The sequence below is a fragment of the Oncorhynchus nerka genome, linkage group LG9b (genome assembly GCF_034236695.1).
Source record: "Oncorhynchus nerka isolate Pitt River linkage group LG9b, Oner_Uvic_2.0, whole genome shotgun sequence".
In the NCBI taxonomy this organism is placed as follows: domain Eukaryota; kingdom Metazoa; phylum Chordata; class Actinopteri; order Salmoniformes; family Salmonidae; genus Oncorhynchus; species Oncorhynchus nerka.
Genome location: NC_088424.1, coordinates 4,067,550 through 4,086,670, shown reverse-complemented (window position 1 = coordinate 4,086,670; position 19,121 = coordinate 4,067,550). Strand labels below are relative to the sequence as shown.

The 19,121-nt window shown below is 46.2% G+C and overlaps 1 protein-coding gene across 2 annotated transcripts in view; it reads left to right on the top strand.

Moving 5' to 3' along the window:
* The window catches only part of LOC115114131 (potassium channel subfamily T member 2-like), a 75,982-nt gene that overhangs the window by 44,704 nt on the left and 12,157 nt on the right, over window positions 1-19,121 (top strand). For both annotated transcript variants that reach the window (XM_029642138.2, XM_065013280.1), the window contains one exon: window positions 10,045-10,156. In XM_029642138.2, coding sequence (XP_029497998.2) covers window positions 10,045-10,156 — 112 coding nt within the window. The remainder of the gene's footprint in view (window positions 1-10,044; window positions 10,157-19,121) is intronic.

The following is a 19,121-nucleotide window of genomic DNA, read 5'->3' as shown; positions in this document are numbered from 1 at the left end:
GGCCAAGATCCAAGCCCTGGGGACAGCAGTAGTGAGAGTATGTGGTGCAGACATACAGTGCGTTGGGAAAGTATTCAGACCCCTTGACTTTTTACACATTTTGTTACGTTACAGTCTTATTATAAAATTGATTAAATTGTTAGTTTTTCTCTCAATCTACACACAATACTCCATAATGACGAAGCAAAAACAGATTTAGAAGTTTTTGCAAATGTATATACATGTATAAAAAAGAAAACGGAAATTTCACATTTAAATAAGTATTCAGAGCCTTTACTCAGTACTTTGTTGAAGCAACTTTGGCAGAAGTTACAGCCTTGAGTCTTCTTGGGTATGACACTACAAGCTTGGCACACCTATATTTGGAGAGTTTCTCCCATTCTTCTCTGCAGATCCTCTGAAGGTCTGTCAGGTTGGATGGGGAGTGTTGCTGCACAGCTATTTCAAGTCTCTCCAGAGATGTTGGATCGGGTTCAAGTCCGGGCTCTGGCTGGGCCACTCAAGGACATTCAGAGACTTGTCCCGAAGTCACTGCATTGTGTTGACTGTGTGCTTAAGGTTGTTGTCCTGTTGGAAGGTGAACCTTCACCCCAGTCTGAGGTCCGGAGCGCTCTGGAGCAGGTTTTCATCAAGGATCTCTCTGTACTTTGTTCTCTCTAATCTTTCCCCTCGATCCAGACTAGTCTCCCAGTCCCTACCGCTAATAAACATCCACACAGCATGATGCTGCCACCATGCTTCACCATAGGGATGGTGCCAGGTTTCCTCCAGACGTGAATCTTGGCTTTCAGGCCAAAGAGTTCAATATTGGTTTCATCAGACCAGAGTATCTTGTTTCTCAGGGTCAGAGTCCTTTAGGTCCCTTTGGCAAACTCCAAGTGGGCTGTCATGTGCCTTTTACTGAGGAGTGGCTTCCGTCTGGCCACTCTACCATTAAGGCCTGATTGGTGGAGTGCCAGACACAATCTTGTCTCTGACCTCTATGGACAATTCCGTCGACATCATGACTTGGTTTTTGCTCTGACATGCACTGTCAAATGTGGGACTTTATATAGACAGGTGTGTGCCTTTCCAAATCATGTCCAATCAATCAAATTTACTACAGGTGGACTCCAATCAATTTGTAGAAACATCTCAAGGATGATTAATGGAAACAGGATGAATACTTTTGTAAAAAGGTATCGGTTTTATATTTTTTATACATTTGAAAACATTTCTAAAAACATTTTCGCTTTTCAATTTAGGGCATAGTTTGTAGATTGAGGAACATCCTTTTTAGAATAAGGCTGTAACGTAACAAAATGTGGAAAAAGTGAAGGGGTCTGAATAATTTCAGAATGCACTGTAGATCCTCTCCACATCACCTAGTAGGAGCGGCCAGCCATGTAGGATGCAATCCAAGAGTGTGCAGAGCCTGAGACGCCCAGCCCTGAGAGGGTGGAGAGTAGGATCGGATGGTTCACTGTGTCGAAGGCAGCCGATATCTAGGAGGATGAGAACAGAGGAGAGAGTCAGCTTTGGACATACGGAATACAAAGGGAAACCCAGACGCGAGGTGACCAGTGACGCGAGGGTAGTGTGTACGGCCCAGTGCATCACTGGGGCTAAGTTTCCTGCCATCCAGGACCTATATACCAGGCAGTGTCAGTGGAAGGCCCTAAAAATTGTCAAAGACTCAAGCCACCCTAGTCATAGACTGTTTTTTCTGCTACCGCATGGCAAGCGTTACCGGAGTGCAAAGTCTAGGTCCAAAAGGCTTCGCTAGGCGTCCCGCTAGCGGGACATCTTCCGGTGAAACTGGTGCGCAATTCAAATAAATAATCATACAAATTATGGATATTAAACATTTAGGTACATACAAGTGTCTGATATCAGTTGAAAGCTTAAATTCTTGTTTATCTAACTGCACTGTCCGATTTCCAGTAGGCTTTACAGCGAAAGCATGCCATGCGATTGTTTGAGGACGGCGCCCCACATCAAAATATTTTTCCACCAGCACAGATTTCATAAATTCACAAATAGCGATAAAATATTTACTTTTTCAATATCTTCCTCTGATTTGTCATCCCAAGGGTCCCAGCTATAACATGTAGCGTAGCTTTGTTAGATAAAATCATTTTTTATATCCCAAAAAGTCAGTTTAGTTGGCGCCATCGATTTGAGTTATCCACTCGTTCAACATGGCAAGATAGGAATCCAAAAATCTGCCCATAAACTTTCTTTCAACAAGACAAAATATGTCTCTATTTAATCCTCAGATGTATTTAAACCATAATATTTCATACAAAAAGAAGTATGTTCAATAGGAAAATGATATTAGCAGGTGCGTGTCCTCTTCATTGCTTGTGCATACACACATTTCCAAGTCTGTGTCCCTGTAGTTAAACTCATTATTCTTACTCGTTTTGAAAGAAACAAGCCTGAAACCTTGAACATTGAGTGCTGACACCCAGTGGAAGCCATAGGAAATGCATACTGGGAGCAAGATTGAATTATTTCCCTATACTTTCCAATGTAAGATCATGGGCTCTCTCTCCCAAAAAATATCTGGTTGGTTTTTCTTTGGATTTTCTCCTACCATATCTATTGTGTTATAGTCTCCTACATTATATTAACATTTCTACAAACTTCAAAGTGTCTTCCTTCCAATGGTACTAATTATATGCATATCCTAGCAACATACATTTTACTTTGGGCATGTCAATGAAGCGGAAATTGAGAAAAAAGGACCCTAGCCTGAAGAACAGCTTCTACCCCTAAGCCATAAGACTCCTGAACAGCTAATCAAAGGGCTACCCGGACTATTTGCATTGCCCCCCCCCCCCTTTACGCTGCTGGTACTCTGTTTATTATCTATGCATAGTCACTTTAACTCTACCTACCTGTACATATAACCTCAATTACCTCGACTAACCAGTGGCCCCGCACATCGACTCTGTACCGGTACCCCTGTATATAGCCTCACTATAGTTATCTTACTGCTGCTGTTTAATTATTTGTTACTTTTATTTTACATTTTTTACTTACCTATTTTTTTGCTTAACACTTATTTTTCTTAACCTCTCTGGTACAAGTGCTAGCGTCCCATCTCGACAACAGCCAGTGAAATTGCAGGGCGCCAAATTCAAAACAACAGAAATCCCATAATTAAAATTCCTCAAAAATACAAGTATTATCCACCATTTTAAAGATAAACTTCTTGTAAATCCAACCACAGTGTCCGATTTCAAAGAGGCTTTACTGCGAAAGCACACCAAACAATTATGTTAGGTCAGTACCTAGTCACAGAAAAACAGCAATTTTTTCCAGCCAAAGCGAGGAGTCATAAAAAGCAGAAATAGAGATAAAATTAATCACTTCATCAGATGGCACTCATAGGACATCATGTTACACAATACATGTATGTTTTGTTCGATAAAGTTCATATTTATATCCAAAAATCTCAGTTTACATTGGCGCGTTATGGTCAGAAATGCATTGTCTCAAACAAACATCCGGTGAAAGTGCAGAGAGCCACATCAAATAACAGAAATACTCATCATAAACATTGATAAACGATACAAGTGTTAAGCATGGACATATAGATTAAATTAATTTCTTAATTGAACTGCTGAGTCAGATTTAAAAAATGCTTTACGGCGAAAGCACACTTTGCAATTGTTAGGTTAGCTCCTAGCCACAGAAACCCATACAGCCATTTTCCAAACAAGGAGAGGTGTCACAAAAGTCAGAAATAGCATTAAAATTAATCACTTACCTTTGATGATCTTCATCTGGTGGCACTCCCAGGTCTCCATGTTAGACAATAAACGTTTGTTTTGTTCGATAATGTCCCTCTTTATGAGCAAAAATCTCCTTTTTTGTTTGCACGTTTTGTCCAGTAATCCGAATGCAGAAGGCGCGTGCACTAATTCCAGACTAAAAGTTTTTTTTAAGTACAATAAAAGTTCGTAGAAACATGCCAAACGATGTTTAAAATCAATCCTTCGGTTGTTTTTGTCATAAATAATAAATAATATTTCAACCTACAAATGCTTCGTCAATAGGAAAGGAGAAACAAGAAAGGTGCGTTCACGATCAGGGCGCATGGCTGATGAATGGAAATTTCCACTGGCCACTGATTGAAAATGCTGTATCTCCCTTATTTTTCAGAGTAAAAGCCTGAAACAATGCCTAAAGACTGGTCACATGTTGAGGAAGCCATACAGCTTGTGAACTGGGTCCTAAGTCTTTGTATGGTGGATAGGCTTTCAATGGAAAAACAGCCTTTCAAAATAATAGTACTTCCTGGTTGGATTTTCCTCTGGTTTTCGCCTGCCATATCAGTTCTGTTATACACACAGACATTATTTTAACAGTTCTGGAAACGTTAGAGTGTTTTCTATCCAAATCTACTAATTAGTAGAGTAGCAGGCAGTTTAATTTGGGCACGCTTTTCATTCATAATTTCGAATGCTGCCCCCTACCCTAGTGAAGAACTGCATTGTTGGTTAAGGGCTTGTAAGTTAGCATTTCACTCTAAGGTCTAATGTTTGTTGTATTCAGCGCATGTGCCAAATAACATTAGATTTGATTTACAGTGTCCTTCAGTATCTCAGCCTGATAAGCCATCAATAAAGAGATCGCGTTGTGTGCTCTGATTGACTGGGCTTTGTACGTCTTCTGAAAAATAGAGGCAGAAAAGCGCTCTGTCTGGCAAGTGGGGTCGAGGTGGTCAGCCAGCGGGGGAACATTTTGTATGTCCAGGCTAGGAGAGCCCCTAGCAAGGATCTTTCTGGTAAGGGTTTTTGCCCATGAGCCCTTTGCCTCCCTGAGACAAGCTGGGACTGTGGGAAGCGGAGTATTTTCCCATTGTACAGGTCCCTTTCAGAATCCTGACACCAAGGGAGTGGGCCACTTGATCCCAAAGTCTGGCCGCGGCTCGCTCGCAAATGTCGAACTCCAAGCTGGGGAGGGCAGCCCCCCATTTTGGTAGCAGGGTGACATTGGGACTTAAGAAGGGGGAAGAACAGGGTCTTTCGGTTGCAAATTCGAGGAGAACCACAAGATTAATCCCATCATCATCCTCGTCATCCTCTAGCTGGCGTTCCCCTAACACCAAGTCGTCAGACAGTGAGGGGAGGGAATCTAGGCTGTGACTTCGCCCCAGCTGGGCCTGGTCGCAGAGAGCTGAATCTCAGCCTCGGCCGGTGGCTTTGATGTTAGAGGGGTGGCAGAGAGAGAAGTTTGTTTTTGCCGCCTTCTCAAACCCGCCCTAGTCAGTGCTTTGTAGTGATCGAAGGACTCGGGGTCGTCAAGTGCTGCTTGAGCATGTTCCCTTCCCAGGCAGTTGATGAATAGAAGGTGAAAATCTTCCCCTGCAATCATGGATCCCCAAGCGCAAGAACATGGTGGTTTGAGTGCTTGACTTATCCTGGGATGGGGTAGCAGTGGACATTGTATAGAACAGGGCTTGCTAATACCAAGGCTCCTGTTGTAAAAACAATGTGTCAGCAAGGAGGCTTTGAATAGGAGTAAGCTAGCTTGTTAAAAGCCTTCCGGCTAATGGCTAGCTAGGGTAAGCACAGTATTAACGCTATAGCCATGAGACTAGTAAGGGTTTAGTTAGCTAGCATCTACCATGCGTGGTTAAGATGTGCTGTAGCTAGCACAGTGCTAGCCGAAGGGAACCACAGTGTTTAACTTCTGTCCGATATTCTCCTATGACCTTAGAACCGTGAGGCTAAAAACGGTCGGTCTAGTTGACACAAACGAGTGAACGTATATTAAACAAAACGAGAGAAGGGAGATACAGTGGAGGAAAAAAAGTATTTAGTCAACCACCAATTGTGCAAGTTCTCCAACCTCTTGATACTAGCCATCCCGGATCCGGGATCGTGAATACAGCCTCAAGCTCATTACCATAACACAACGTTAACTATTCATGAAAATCGCAAATGAAATGAAATTAATATGCTAGCTCTCAAGCTTAGCCTTTTGTTAACAACACTGTCATCTCAGATTTTCAAAAATATGCTTCTCAACCATAGCAAAACAAGCATTTGTGTAACAATATTGACAGCTAGCGTAACTAGCGTAGCATTTAGCGTTAGCATCAGCAGGCAACATTTTCACAAAAACCAGAAAAACATTCAAATAAATCATTTACCTTTGAAGAACTTCGGATGTTTTCAATGAGGAGACTCTCAGTTAGATACCAAATGTTCAGTTTTTCCTGAAAGATTATTTGTTTAGGAGAAATCGCTCCGTTTGGTGCGTCACGTTTGGCTACCAAAAAAAAAACGAAAATTCAGTTATCAAAACGCCGAACTTTTTTCCAAATTAACTCCATAATATCGACTGAAACATGGTAAACAACATGGTTGTTTAGAATCAATCCTCAACGTGTTTTTCACATATCTCTTCGATGATATATCGTTCGTGGAAGTGTGCTTTCTCCTCTGAAGCCCATGGGAAAATGCCTGCAGCTGAAGATTACGCACCAATTTAGACAAAGGACACCGGGCGGACCCCTGGCAAATGTAGTCTCTTATGGCCAATCTTCCAATGATATGCCTACAAATACGTCACAATGCTGCAGACACCTTGGACAAACGGCAGAGAGCTTATGCTCGTTCATGGCACATTCACAGCCATATAAGGAGACAATGGAAAACAGAGCCTCAAAAATTCTGCTCATTTCCTGTTTGAGGTTTCATCTTGGTTTCGCCTGTAGCATGAGTTCTGTGGCACTCACAGATAATATCTTTGCAGTTTTGGAAACGTCAGTGTTTTCTTTCCAAAGCTGCCAATTATATGCATAGTCGAGCATCTTTTCGTGACAAAATATTGCGCTTAAAACGGGCACGTTTTTTTATCCAATAATGAAATACTGCCCCTAGAGTCTCAAGAAAAGAAAAAAAATGAGAGAGGCCTGTAATTTTCATCATAGGTACACTTCAACTATGACAGACAAAATGAGAAGAAAAAAATCCAGAAAATCACATTGTAGGATTTTTTATGAATTTATTTGCAAATTATGGTGGAAAATAAGTATTTGGTCAATAACAAAAGTTTATCTCAATACTTTGTTATATACCCTTTGTTGACAATGACAGAGGTCAAACGTTTTCTGTAAGTCTTCACAAGGTTTTCACACACTGTTGCTGGTATTTTGGCCCATTCCTCCATGCAGATCTCCTCTAGAGCAGTGATGTTTTGGGGCTGTTGCTGGGCAACATGGACTTTCAACTCCCTCCAAAGATTTTCTATGGGGTTGAGATCTGGAGACTGGCTAGGCCACTCCAGGACCTTGAAATGCTTCTTACGAAGCCACTCCTTCGTTGCCCGGGCGGTGTGTTTGGGATCATTGTCATGCTGAAAGACCCAGCCACGTTTCATCTTCAATGCCCTTGCTGATGAAAGGAGGTTTTCACTCAAAATCTCACGATACATGGCCCCATTCATTCTTTCCTTTACACGGATCAGTCGTCCTGGTCCCTTTGCAGAAAAACAGCCCCAAAGCATGATGTTTCCACCCCCATGCTTCACAGTAGGTATGGTGTTCTTTGGATGCAACTCAGCATTCTTTGTCCTCCAAACACGACGAGTTGAGTTTTTACCAAAAAGTTATATTTTGGTTTCATCTGACCATATGACATTCTCACAATCTTCTTCTGGATCATCCAAATGCTCTCTAGCAAACTTCAGACGGGCCTGGACATGTACTGGCTTAAGTAGGGGGACACATCTGGCACTGCAGGATTTGAGTCACTGGCGGCGTAGTGTGTTACTGTTGGTAGGCTTTGTTACTTTGGTCCCAGCTCTCTGCAGGTCATTCACTAGGTTCTGGGATTTTTGCTCACCGTTCTTGTGATCATTTTGAACCCACGGGGTGAGATCTTGCGTGGAGCCCCAGATCGAGGGAGATTATCAGTGGTCTTGTATGTCTTCCATTTCCTAATAATTGCTCCCACAGTTGATTTCTTCAAACCAAGCTGCTTACCTATTGCAGATTCAGTCTTCCCAGCCTGTTGCAGGTCTACAATTTTGTTTCTGGTGTCCTTTGACAGCTCTTTGGTCTTGGCCATAGTGGAGTTTGGAGTGTGACTGTTTGAGGTTGTGGACAGGTGTCTTTTATACTAATAACAAGTTCAAACAGGTGCCATTAATACAGGTAACGAGTGGAGGACCGAGGAGCCTCTTAAAGAAGAAGTTACAGGTCTGTGAGAGCCAGAAATCTTGCTTGTTTGTAGGTGACCAAATACTTATTTTCCACCATAATTTGCAAATAAATTCATAAAAAATCCTATAATGTGATCTACAACCTCATCTTTTTAAGTGGGAGAACTTGCACAATTGGTGGCTGACTAAATACTTTTTTGCCCCACTGTATGCCGTCTGTGCTAGTGTGGTTAGCTTGCTTTCCAGCGAGCTAGACAAGTTAGTTTAAGCTTTGCAGCATGAGCTAACGAGGTCTAGATAGCTAGCCGTGTGACGCTAGCTACTAAGAAGTACAAAACAAATTCTACTTGAAGCAAAAACTTTCCTTTTTATCACTACATAACACTATCGACAGGAGCTGAGGTCCGACATTTGGCAGTGTTAACCTGTTGACCTGAGAACAGTTAAGCAGGAAGACGTGGATCAAGTCATGCTGAGGAGAGCTTCAGAGTGATGAGATTGAGAATAACCAGAGGGTGGTGCAAGTGGCGCCTTATAAGGACGGATGTGCTCACCTCATTTGCCACTCGACCTGTCTGTCTCTGACAGACACTGTGTGATTGGTTCTTCTTGTAGTGATCCGCCTATCAGCGAATCCCTATTGTGAGACATCGAAACAAGTATTTGAAAGAATACCATTATCAATATGCAGACAGGGTTACCAAAATCACTGTTATGTTTTTAATCTTTGGTCAAACTGTTTTATAGTCCAATACACCGGACCACATGTTCAGGCATTTTATGCAGGCGTTTATATGATATCAAAAGTGTCATATACAGGCTAATATTTTAATAAACCTTTAAACACAGTTTAACATTTTAGAGGTGTGTTTCAAGATTCATTTTGATGAGAGGGATTGTAGATGAAAGACAGGAAAAGGTACCCACTGCAGAGCTAGTTTCCTTGGCAACCTTACCACAATGCATCAGTGAATTAATTTGTTTTCTGATCTATTGTAGTTCTCATGTTTCATGTTGTCAAAAGGTTAATCAAAACATTTCAACTCACAACATAGAACATAGAAACTTGCACAAACATGTTTTGAAAAACATTGGGGTTAATGTTTCATGAATTGCACCCACTGTTATTTTCTAGCAATATGATATAAACTATATCAGGTCATTAATATACTGTGCATTCAGAAAGTATTCAGACCCCTTCCCTTTTTTGACATTTTGTTATGTTACAGTCTTATTCTAAAATTGATTAAATCGTTTTTTCCCCTCATCAATCTACACACAATACCCCATAATGACAAAGCAAAGATAGGTTTTTAGAGATCTTAGCAAATTTATTACAAATACAAAACATAAATACAAAACATCTCCCCCGATTGCTCAGTTTGGCCAGGTGACCAGCTCTAGGAAAAGTCCTGGTGGTTCCAAACGTTTTCCATTTTAGAATGAGGCCAAAGTGTTCTTGGGGACCTTCAATGCCGCAAAAATGTTTTGGTACCCTTCCCCAGATCTGTGCCTCAACACAATCCTGTTTCGGCGTTCTACGGACAATTCCTTCAACTTCAAGGCTTTGTTTTTGCTCTGACATGCATTGTCAACTGTGTTCCATATCATGTCCAATCAGTTGAATTTACCACAGATGGACTCCATTGAAGTTGTAGAAATATCTCAAGGATGATTAATGGAAACAGGATGCAGCTGAGCTCAATTTCGAGTCTAACAACCTGTTTTCTCTGTCATTATTGGGTATTGTGTGTAGATTTATGAAGAAAAACATTAATTTAATACATTTTAGAATAAGGCTGTAACGTAACAAAATGTGGAAAATGGAAGGGGTCAGAATACATTCCGAATGCACTGTATATTGTGTTTCTTCTCACACAGGTTGTTTTCCAGTCTCAGTATCATCACGGAGCTAACCCACCCGGCCAACATGAGGTTTATGCAATTCAGAGCTAAGGACTGGTACTCTCTGGCTCTCTCTAAACTGGAGAAGGTAAAATCGTCACTGAATGTACACAAACTGTACTTCAAGGCCGGGATATAGAGCAACACACTGGACAAAGCACATTTTAAAATCCCTATAGGTCTTAGCCCTTAGATTGCCATATATACTATGCTAACATACAGTACCAGTCAAAAGTTTGGACACACCTACTCATTTAAGGGTTTTTCTTTATTTTCACTATTTTCTACATTGTAGAATAATAGTGAAGACATCAAAACTATGTAATAACATAAATGGAATCATATAGTAACCAAAAGTGTTAAACAAATTATTTTATATTTGAGATTCTTGATGACAGCTTTGCAAACTCTTGGCAGTCTCTCAACCAGCTTCACTTGGAATGCTTTTCCAACAGTCTTGAACAGATCCCACATACAGTATGTTGAGCACTTGTTGGCTGCTTTTCATTCATTCTGTGGTCCAACTCGTCACAAACCATCTCAATTGGGTTGAGGTCGGGTGATTGTTGGAGGCAAGGTCATCTGATGCAGCACTCCATCACTCTCCTATTTGGTCAAATAGCCCTTACACAGCCTGGAGGTGTGTTGGGTCATTGTCCTGTTGAAAAACAAATGATCGTCCCACAAAGCGCAAACTAGATGGGTCTGCATATCGCTGCAGAATTCTGTGGTAGCCATGCTGGTTAAGTGTGCCTTGAATTCTAAATAAATCGCAGACAGTGTCACCAGCGAAGCACCATCACACCTCCTCCATGCCTCATGGTGGGAACCACACATGTGGAAATCATCCGTCCACCTACTCTGAGTCTCACAAAGACATGGCGGTTGGAACCAAAAATCTCAAATTTGGACTCATCAGACCAAAGGACAGAGAAACTATCGTTTCTTTTCTTGGTCTTTTACCAAATAGGGCTATCTACTGTATACCACCAATATCTTGTCACAACACAACTGATTGGCTCAAATGCATTAAATTGAGAGAATGTCAAGAGTGTGCAAAGCTATCATCAAGGCAAAGGGTGGCTACTTTGAAGAATCTAAAATCTAAAATATTTTTTGATTTGTTTAACACTTTTTTGGGTACTACATGATTCCATATGTGTTATTTCATAGTTTTGACGTCTTCACTATTATTCTACAATATAGAAAAGAGTAAAAAATAAAGAAAAACCCTTGAATGTGGTGTGACCCGAACTTTTGCCTGGTACTGCATGAAATTGTTTAAAGATGGTAATAAAGTGTATAATTTAGTCATTTGATTTAGAATTTTAGAACCCCTGTAGGCATAAACATTTTTTTTAAATGAATATTTGATGAAACTGTAGCGACCCGCACAGACAGCTGTGTGTTATGTGCTAGGCTAGGAGGTGGTTGTGTTGTACTGACCAGTACCCGGTGTTCGCGGGGTCCGACATGTCAATCAACCTGCTATCTGCCAATCACGGGAATGCCTGGAATGTTCTGATGCCGGGCATCCTGGTGGTTGGCGGAGTGGCGTGGAGGGGGGGTTGGGCATTGGAAGTTAAGACCAGGTTCAGCCTTTGTTCTCTCTCTCTTACATCTGGGCTTCACAAGAGAAGGTCACGGTTGGATTGTGGGTTATCTATTTGGCGTGTGCTACGGCCCAAACAGTAGCCTGTGTAAAGTTGGTTCAATAAACCGTCAATTCGCAAGCTCAGGCCTCTGTCTGGACAATTGTTCATTTATGAGCTAGTCAGGTCATTACATTGGTGTCAGAAGTAAAAACGTTGATACAAGTTAGCCAGCTAGCTAGCTGACTTATGTGGCTAGCTACCGTAGGTGAGAACGGGGATTGAAAATGCTTCGAGGGAATCCGAAAGTGAAGGTGGAGGTAGGGGACGATTATGGCCAAGGAGGTGCGTGTGAATGGACGTCGGGGGGTTCTGTCTGAGGAGATCGCCAGGGCGTCGGAGCGCAGAGGCCGCTTGAGGGAGGACGTTGGAGTGATGGTGGCTGAAGCGGGCATGAGTGCTTCGTCGAGTGTATTTCGCGCGGATTCTGGTGGGCGGACCGAAGTGGCGACGTCGACGCGGCGTGACGAGGAATCTGGGGCTCAGGATGTAAACAAACATGGCGGCGCCCAGTTCCCGGCTGCGTCCGTATATGTTAAGACCCCGGTATTCCGGTAAGGCGGATTGGGAAGCTTTTCATGCTCAGTTTGAACTGTTAGCTCATTTTAGGGGGTGGTCGGATGAAGAAAGGGCACTGCAGTTGGCTTTATGCCTCACGGATGAAGCTCTGTCCTGTTTGATATTGATTAGCCCGAGGACAGGCATGATTATGGTGCTCTAGTGGGAGCACTGAGGAGCGCTATGGACAGTGTGTACAGCCCGGGCTACTGCGCTCCGAACTGAGGAATAGACGCAGGCAGCCTGGAGAGCCTCTACGGGTGCTAGCTAATGACATTGAGAGCCTCTCTCGGCGGGCATATGCTCACATGCCCCCTCCGTGCAGAGCGAGCTAGCACGGGACCAGTTCATACAGGCGCTCTCCCCTACGGGCTGCGCATACAGACCCAGCTGGCTCATCCTGAGTCATTGCAGACAGCCTTGGAGATGGCTTTGGAGAGGGAGCTGGTGTGGGCTGGGGCTTCAGCTGGGGCTTTGGTGGGGGTGCAGGGAGACACACCCTCTGTGCGAGCTGGGGGCAGAGCAGCCCGGAGCCGGAAAAGCCTGCTTGGGTGGCCGAAATGACAGAACTCATTCGGGCTGTGTCGCTACAGGCGGCACGAAACACAAGCCCTGGTCCCAGGGTCTGCTGGGGTTGTGGCCAGCCAGGCCATCTGCGCCGAGATTGCCCCATGTCCCCCAGAGCTCAGGGAAACGGCTCGGGGTCCGCATAGACCGGGTAGTGCGGACCCCTGGCTTTCTATCCCAACCACCATCATCTTCAGGAGGAGCCCACCGGCACAGACGGGGAAGCAAGGCTCCACTTCCCCCAGAAGCAGACGAGGGCAAGCGGAGGGAGCCTGTCGTTGTGGTGGGCCGGACCTGTGTTGGGGACTTTTGTCCTGTCACTGTGGAGGGGGTGCCCTGCTCCGCCCTGGTGGACACTGGGTCCACAGTAACCCTGGTGAGGCCAGATATTGTGCCAGGTTGGACTCAGTGTGAGCCTACAACTGTGCAGCTCCGCACAGTCACAGGTGAGCTGGCACCCATGAAAGGGAAGGGAATAATGACTCTGACAGTAGGGGGCAGGACTGTGCGTCATCCTGTGTGGGTGGCGGCTGTGCAGGACCCTTGTATCCTGGGGTTGGACTTTCTTAGGAGCACAGGCTGCCAGTTAGACCTAAATAGGGGCACACTGAGCTTCCAGGGAGGGACGGAAGTCACCATGGCCCCCCCTAATGTCACATTCACTCAACCCAACAAACCCTTTACTCCAACAGTTAAAGCAGCAGAGACTCATGGCTGCCCCTCCCCCACAGCTGTGTGTGACTTTTCCCCAGTCCCCTGTCACCTACGGCGGTGTGTTACATTCCCCAGCTACCTCCATGACACAGCCCTCTGTGAGCCCGGGCCGCACCCCCAGCCCAGCTACCCCAGATGGGAGAGGAGAGGACACTGTCTGCAGTGAGGGAGATATGGGGGAGGAACTGTGTTGGTCTTGACCCTGAGCAGCAGGAACGGTTGTGGCAGTTGCTGTTTGAATTCAGAGACAGCTTTGCGTTGAGTGAGGAAGAGGTGGGTCAGACTCTTCTGGTGCAGCATGAGATCGACACAGGTGATGCTCGACCCATCAAGATGCGTCCCCGCCGTATCCCGCTGGCACGCCAGGAGGCGGCAGACAAGGCTGTGTTGGAGATGCAGCGGGCAGACTTCATTGAGCCCTCAGACAGCCCCTGGGCGGCGCCAGTCGTCATGGTTCCGAAGAAGGGGGGCAAGCTGAGGTTCTGTGCGGACTACAGGCGGCTGAATGAGGTAACCAGGAAGGACTCATACCCCATACCACGTATCGATGAGTCGCTGGACCTGGTTAGGGGTCCTCCTGGTTCTCCTCACTAGACCTCCGCAGCGGCTACTGGCAGGTGCCCCTCTCCCCAGAGGCCAGAGCCAAAACTGCATTCTCCACTAACAGAGGACACTGGCAGTTCAAGGTCCTGTGCTTTGGCCTGTGCAACGCTCCAGCTACTTTTGAGCGTTTGATGGACAGGGTGCTGGATGGCATCCCCCGACAGCAGTGTCTGGTATACCTCGATGACATCCTGGCCCATGGCAGCTCCTTCCAGTCAGCCCTGGGGGCGCTACGGCGTGTGCTGGAGAGGGTGGCTGCCGCAGGTCTGAAGCTCCACCCCGAGAAGTGCCACTTCATGAGGAGAGAGGTGTCCTTCTTGGGCCACCGAGTGGGGAAGGAGGGATCAGCACCATGGAGGACAAGGTAGGGGCTGTCAGAGACTGGCCCACCCCACCGACCAGCGTCAGCTGAAGAGCTTCCTGGGCCTGGCCTCGTACTTACAGGAGGTTTGTACGGGGCTTCTCAAGCGTTGCTGCTCCACTGAACCGCCTGCTGCCGAAGGACAAGGCTTTCACTTGGACAGTGGAGTGTGAGGAGGCGTTCAACACCCTCAAACGTGCACTGATCGAGGCCCCCGTGCTCGCCCCCCCTGACCTCACCTTGCCCTTTATCCTGGACACAGACGCAAGCAATGTGGGCATGGGTGGGGTGCTGGCCCAGGTGGGGCCAGAGGGGAGAGAGTGGTGGCGTACTTCAGCAAAACATTTGACAAACATGAGCGCCGCTACTGTGTCACCCGGCGGGAGCTCTTGGCTGTTGTGGCTTCCGTCAAACACTTCAAGTACTACCTGGGTGGTCTGCCCTTTACTGTAAGGACTGACCACTCTGCTCTCAGTGGCTCATGTCTTTCAGAGAGCCAGAGGGGCAGGTGGCACGCTGGTTGGAGGAGCTTCAGCCGTATGACTTCACGGTGGTGCACAGGGCAGGGGCACGCCACTCCAACGCCCGACGCCATGTCCCGTCGGCCCTGTACTGCAGACGGCTGCCGCCACTGTGAACGGAGAGAGGGACGGGAGAGAGAGCTGCGGGCAGAGGAGGGTGTCTGTGCCACAGTGTGTCGGGCGAGCGGGCCTGTCTGCTGTGAGCTGCAGACTGTCGACGTGGCTGAATGGCGGCAGCAGCAGGGACGGGACACAGACCTACAGCCAGTGCTACAGTGGGTAGAGGCGCAGGTGAGGCCACCATGGGAAGAGGTGACAGCGCTCTCACTCGCGACCAAAGGGTTGTGGTCGAAGTTTGAGAGACTGCGGCTGGCTGATGGCGTGCTACAGCGGGCATGGAAGGAGTCAGCTACGGGAGAGGAGAGGTGGCAGGTGGTGGTCCCAAAAGCATTGCGGGAGGCTGTGCTCCAGAGTACTCATGGGGGGTGGGGACTGGACACTTTGGGGTCACAAAAACACTGCGCCGTCTCCGTCAGGGCTTCTACTGGGGGCAGCACAAGAGGGATGTGGAGGACTTTTGTCGCCGCTGTGACAACTGCACAGCGAGAAAGGGCCCCCAGGCCGCTCTCATGCTCAGCTCCAACAGTTCCCAGTGGGGGCTCCCATGGAGAGGGTGGGAGTGGATGTAGTTGGGCCGTTCCCCACCACAGACAGTGGAAACCGCTGGGTGCTCACGGCCATGGACTATTTCACAAAATGGCCCGAGGCCTATGCTCTGCCTGACCAGGAGGCAGAGACCATCGTCGGCGCCTGACAGCGGGGATGTTCAGCAGGTTTGGAGCTGCAGAGTCCATCCACAGCGACCAAGGCAGAAACTTTGAGTCCCGTGTGTTCGCCACCATGTGTGAGAGGCTGGGTATGCACAAGACCCGCACTACTCCTCTCCATCCTCAAAGTGATGGCCTTGTGGAGCGCTTCAACAAAACGCTTGGACAGCAGCTGGCCATCGTCTCTTCCAAACACCAGCGTGACTGGGACAAGCACCTGCCTATGGTCCTCATGGCATGCCGCTCCGCTGTCAAGACTCCACCTCCTGCACGCCTGCCCTCCTCATGCTGGGGAGAGATCCGCACCCCTGCGGAGATGGCGTTTGGTCGGCCCCTGGATAGCCCTCATGTTCCTCCCGGGGCCGGGTATGCCCGGAGACTCCAGGACCGCCTGGAGACAGCCACACCTTCGCCAGAGAGCAGCTGGTGAATGCAGGTGTGAGGCAGAAAAGGAACTATGACGTGCACACCCGGGGAAGGCACTTTGTGGCTGGGGAGCTGGTCTGGGTCTACAGCCCCCTAAGGAAAAAGGCAGATGCCCCAAGTTGGACAGTCACTGGGTGGGACCCTGCAGTGTCCTGGAGAGGGTAGGGAGGTTGTGTACCGGGTGCAGCTTCCTCCCAGGGGGAGAAAGGTGGCACTGCACCGGGACAGGTTAGCCCCATACAGAGGGCCTCTTCTCCCCAAACCCCAGGAACCCCCACAATTCCCCTCTCTGGCAATGACATTCTCCAGGCACCCACCCTCAGGTGCCGCAGACAAGGCTCCAGACAGCCCACTCCCCCTGTCTCCCCCCCTGTGTCACCGCGTGGTTCCCCAGAACCACGGACTGTATTACCCGTTCCCGCTTCCTTGTCCCCCATATCCCTGCCTTCATCCCCTGGTTCCCAGAGGGGCACTCTGCGACCATCACGGCCACGCAGGCAAAGGAGACCTCCGGGTCGCTTCAGAGACTTTGTTTGTTCCCTCGGGGACGAGGGACTTTGTGGTGGGGGGGCTGTGTAGCGACCCGCACAGACAGCTGTGTGTTATGTGCTAGGCTAGGAGGTGGTTGTGTTGTACTGACCAGTACCCGGTGTTCGCGGGGTCCGACATGTCAATCAACCTGCTATCTGCCAATCACGGGAATGCCTGGAATGTTCTGATGCCGGGCATCCTGGTGGTTGGCGGAGTGGCGTGGAGGGGGGGTTGGGCATTGGAAGTTAAGACCAGGTTCAGCCTTTGTTCTCTCTCTCTTACATCTGGGCTTCACAAGAGAAGGTCACGGTTGGATTGTGGGTTATCTATTTGGCGTGTGCTACGGCCCAAACAGTAGCCTGTGTAAAGTTGGTTCAATAAACCGTCAATTCGCAAGCTCAGGCCTCTGTCTGGACAATTGTTCATTTATGAGCTAGTCAGGTCATTACAAAACATTGAATTTTGGCCTTTCCTGCTATAGGCTAATCCATATAAACGCATTAAATAACACATTATTTAATGGCAAAACAGACAGGCAAAAATGTATTATAAGGAACAAGGTTTTGGAGTGTCTGAAAAAAAATGTTTAGACACATTTTTGGTCACGTTATTTTTTGTACATTTTACCACCTATGCACTTTTTGCCATTTTTACGGCCCTGTACTTGGTTACCTTCACACGATGAAATGATCACGTCAGTGATCTTCAGGTCGGAAAGCCGGAACACTAGAAAGAGGCCAGAGTTCCTGACTTGGAATTCCGAGTTGGATGACCGTTCAAAACAATTTTTTCCAGTCTGAGCTCGTTGTCTCGAGCGCACTGAAGTTTGAAGTCAGAGATTTTCAAGTTCCCATTTCCCAGTTGTTTAGAACACAACATATGTCCTGGACATTGGTGGAGATCGCAATCATGCTGCAGATGTCAGCCCAACCGTAAAGTAGAAGCTCGTTGTCGTCTGTTCAGTGTGCTGCTCTATATCACGCATTGGATTGTATACATATTTTTTTACTAATTATTTCTTCAAACTATTGTGTGCAGATGTCTGTAGCTCTATAAATTCAACGTTTACACCAATGTCTTGTTGTCTCCAGCAGCAAAGGCTACTCACATTGAGTCGTCTTCAAAGCAAAGGAACAGATGGTTATACATAATTATGCAAAGATTGGACAATAGCCTACATACAGTACAAACATATTGCGTTTCCATTTCCAAAGATACTGGTAATAAACCCAAGATACAGCCACCTCCCAATTATTGTCACCATTGATAAAGATGAGCAAACCATACTGTATAAAATATATAATACAAATACTCAGCTATATTGTATTCTAAAAAATTGGTTAATTATATTATTTTATACTAATACAACTGCCTTTTTCTAAAATAATTGATGTAATTGGAAAACACATTGGGAGGGATCTTAGGCCATTCCTCGATACAGAATCTTTCCATATCCTAGATATCCTTTGATCTGAGCTTATGGATTCCACTTCAATTCAAACCACATGTTTTCAATGGGGTTTGAGATTGCCATTGCAAAAGATTGATTTTGTGGTCAATAACCATTCATTTTTTTATTTTGATGTGTGCTTAGGGTTATTGTCTTTCTGGAAGATCCACTTGCGGCCAAGTTACACGTGACCAGTGGAAGCAAAACAGCCCCATAACATAAGATTCGCGACCATATTTTACAGTATGAGGTTATTGTCTGCATATCCATCCTTCACTGGTGTGCATGGACAAAGAGCTAAACATTGTGTCATCTGACCATAGCACCGGGTACAATCCAAGTGCAAATGTAATTTAGCCTACTCCAGGCTGGTTGGTTGCTCTCAATAAAGGCTTTTTCCGGCAACCCTTCCAATGAGCCTATTGGCATGGAGGTGGTGTCTAATTGATTTTTCTTTGCCTCCCAAACCATCTTCCTTACTGTGCGTTGGGACTAAATACACTTGTGTCCAATACCAGGCAAGTTTACCAACGTTCCAGTGGTTATACATGTCTTAATTGTTGCTCTAATAATAGTATGTGTTTTTGTTTTTTTGCAGTTGTTTTGTACCCAATGCCTGAATTATGAAGATCAACAACATTTTTCTCTTCTTTGTGAGTTCTGCAACCTTTTCCGATAGTGATGGATGACAAATGGATTCGACATATGTCTTACCTATAGCTGTTACAGTGACCATATTACCAACACACCAGCAGTCACGAGTCCTGACTGCAGTCACGTGTCACAGTAACTATGCTTATCCAAAACAGCGCACTGATGCAGCTGATGGTCAAAGACTACCAG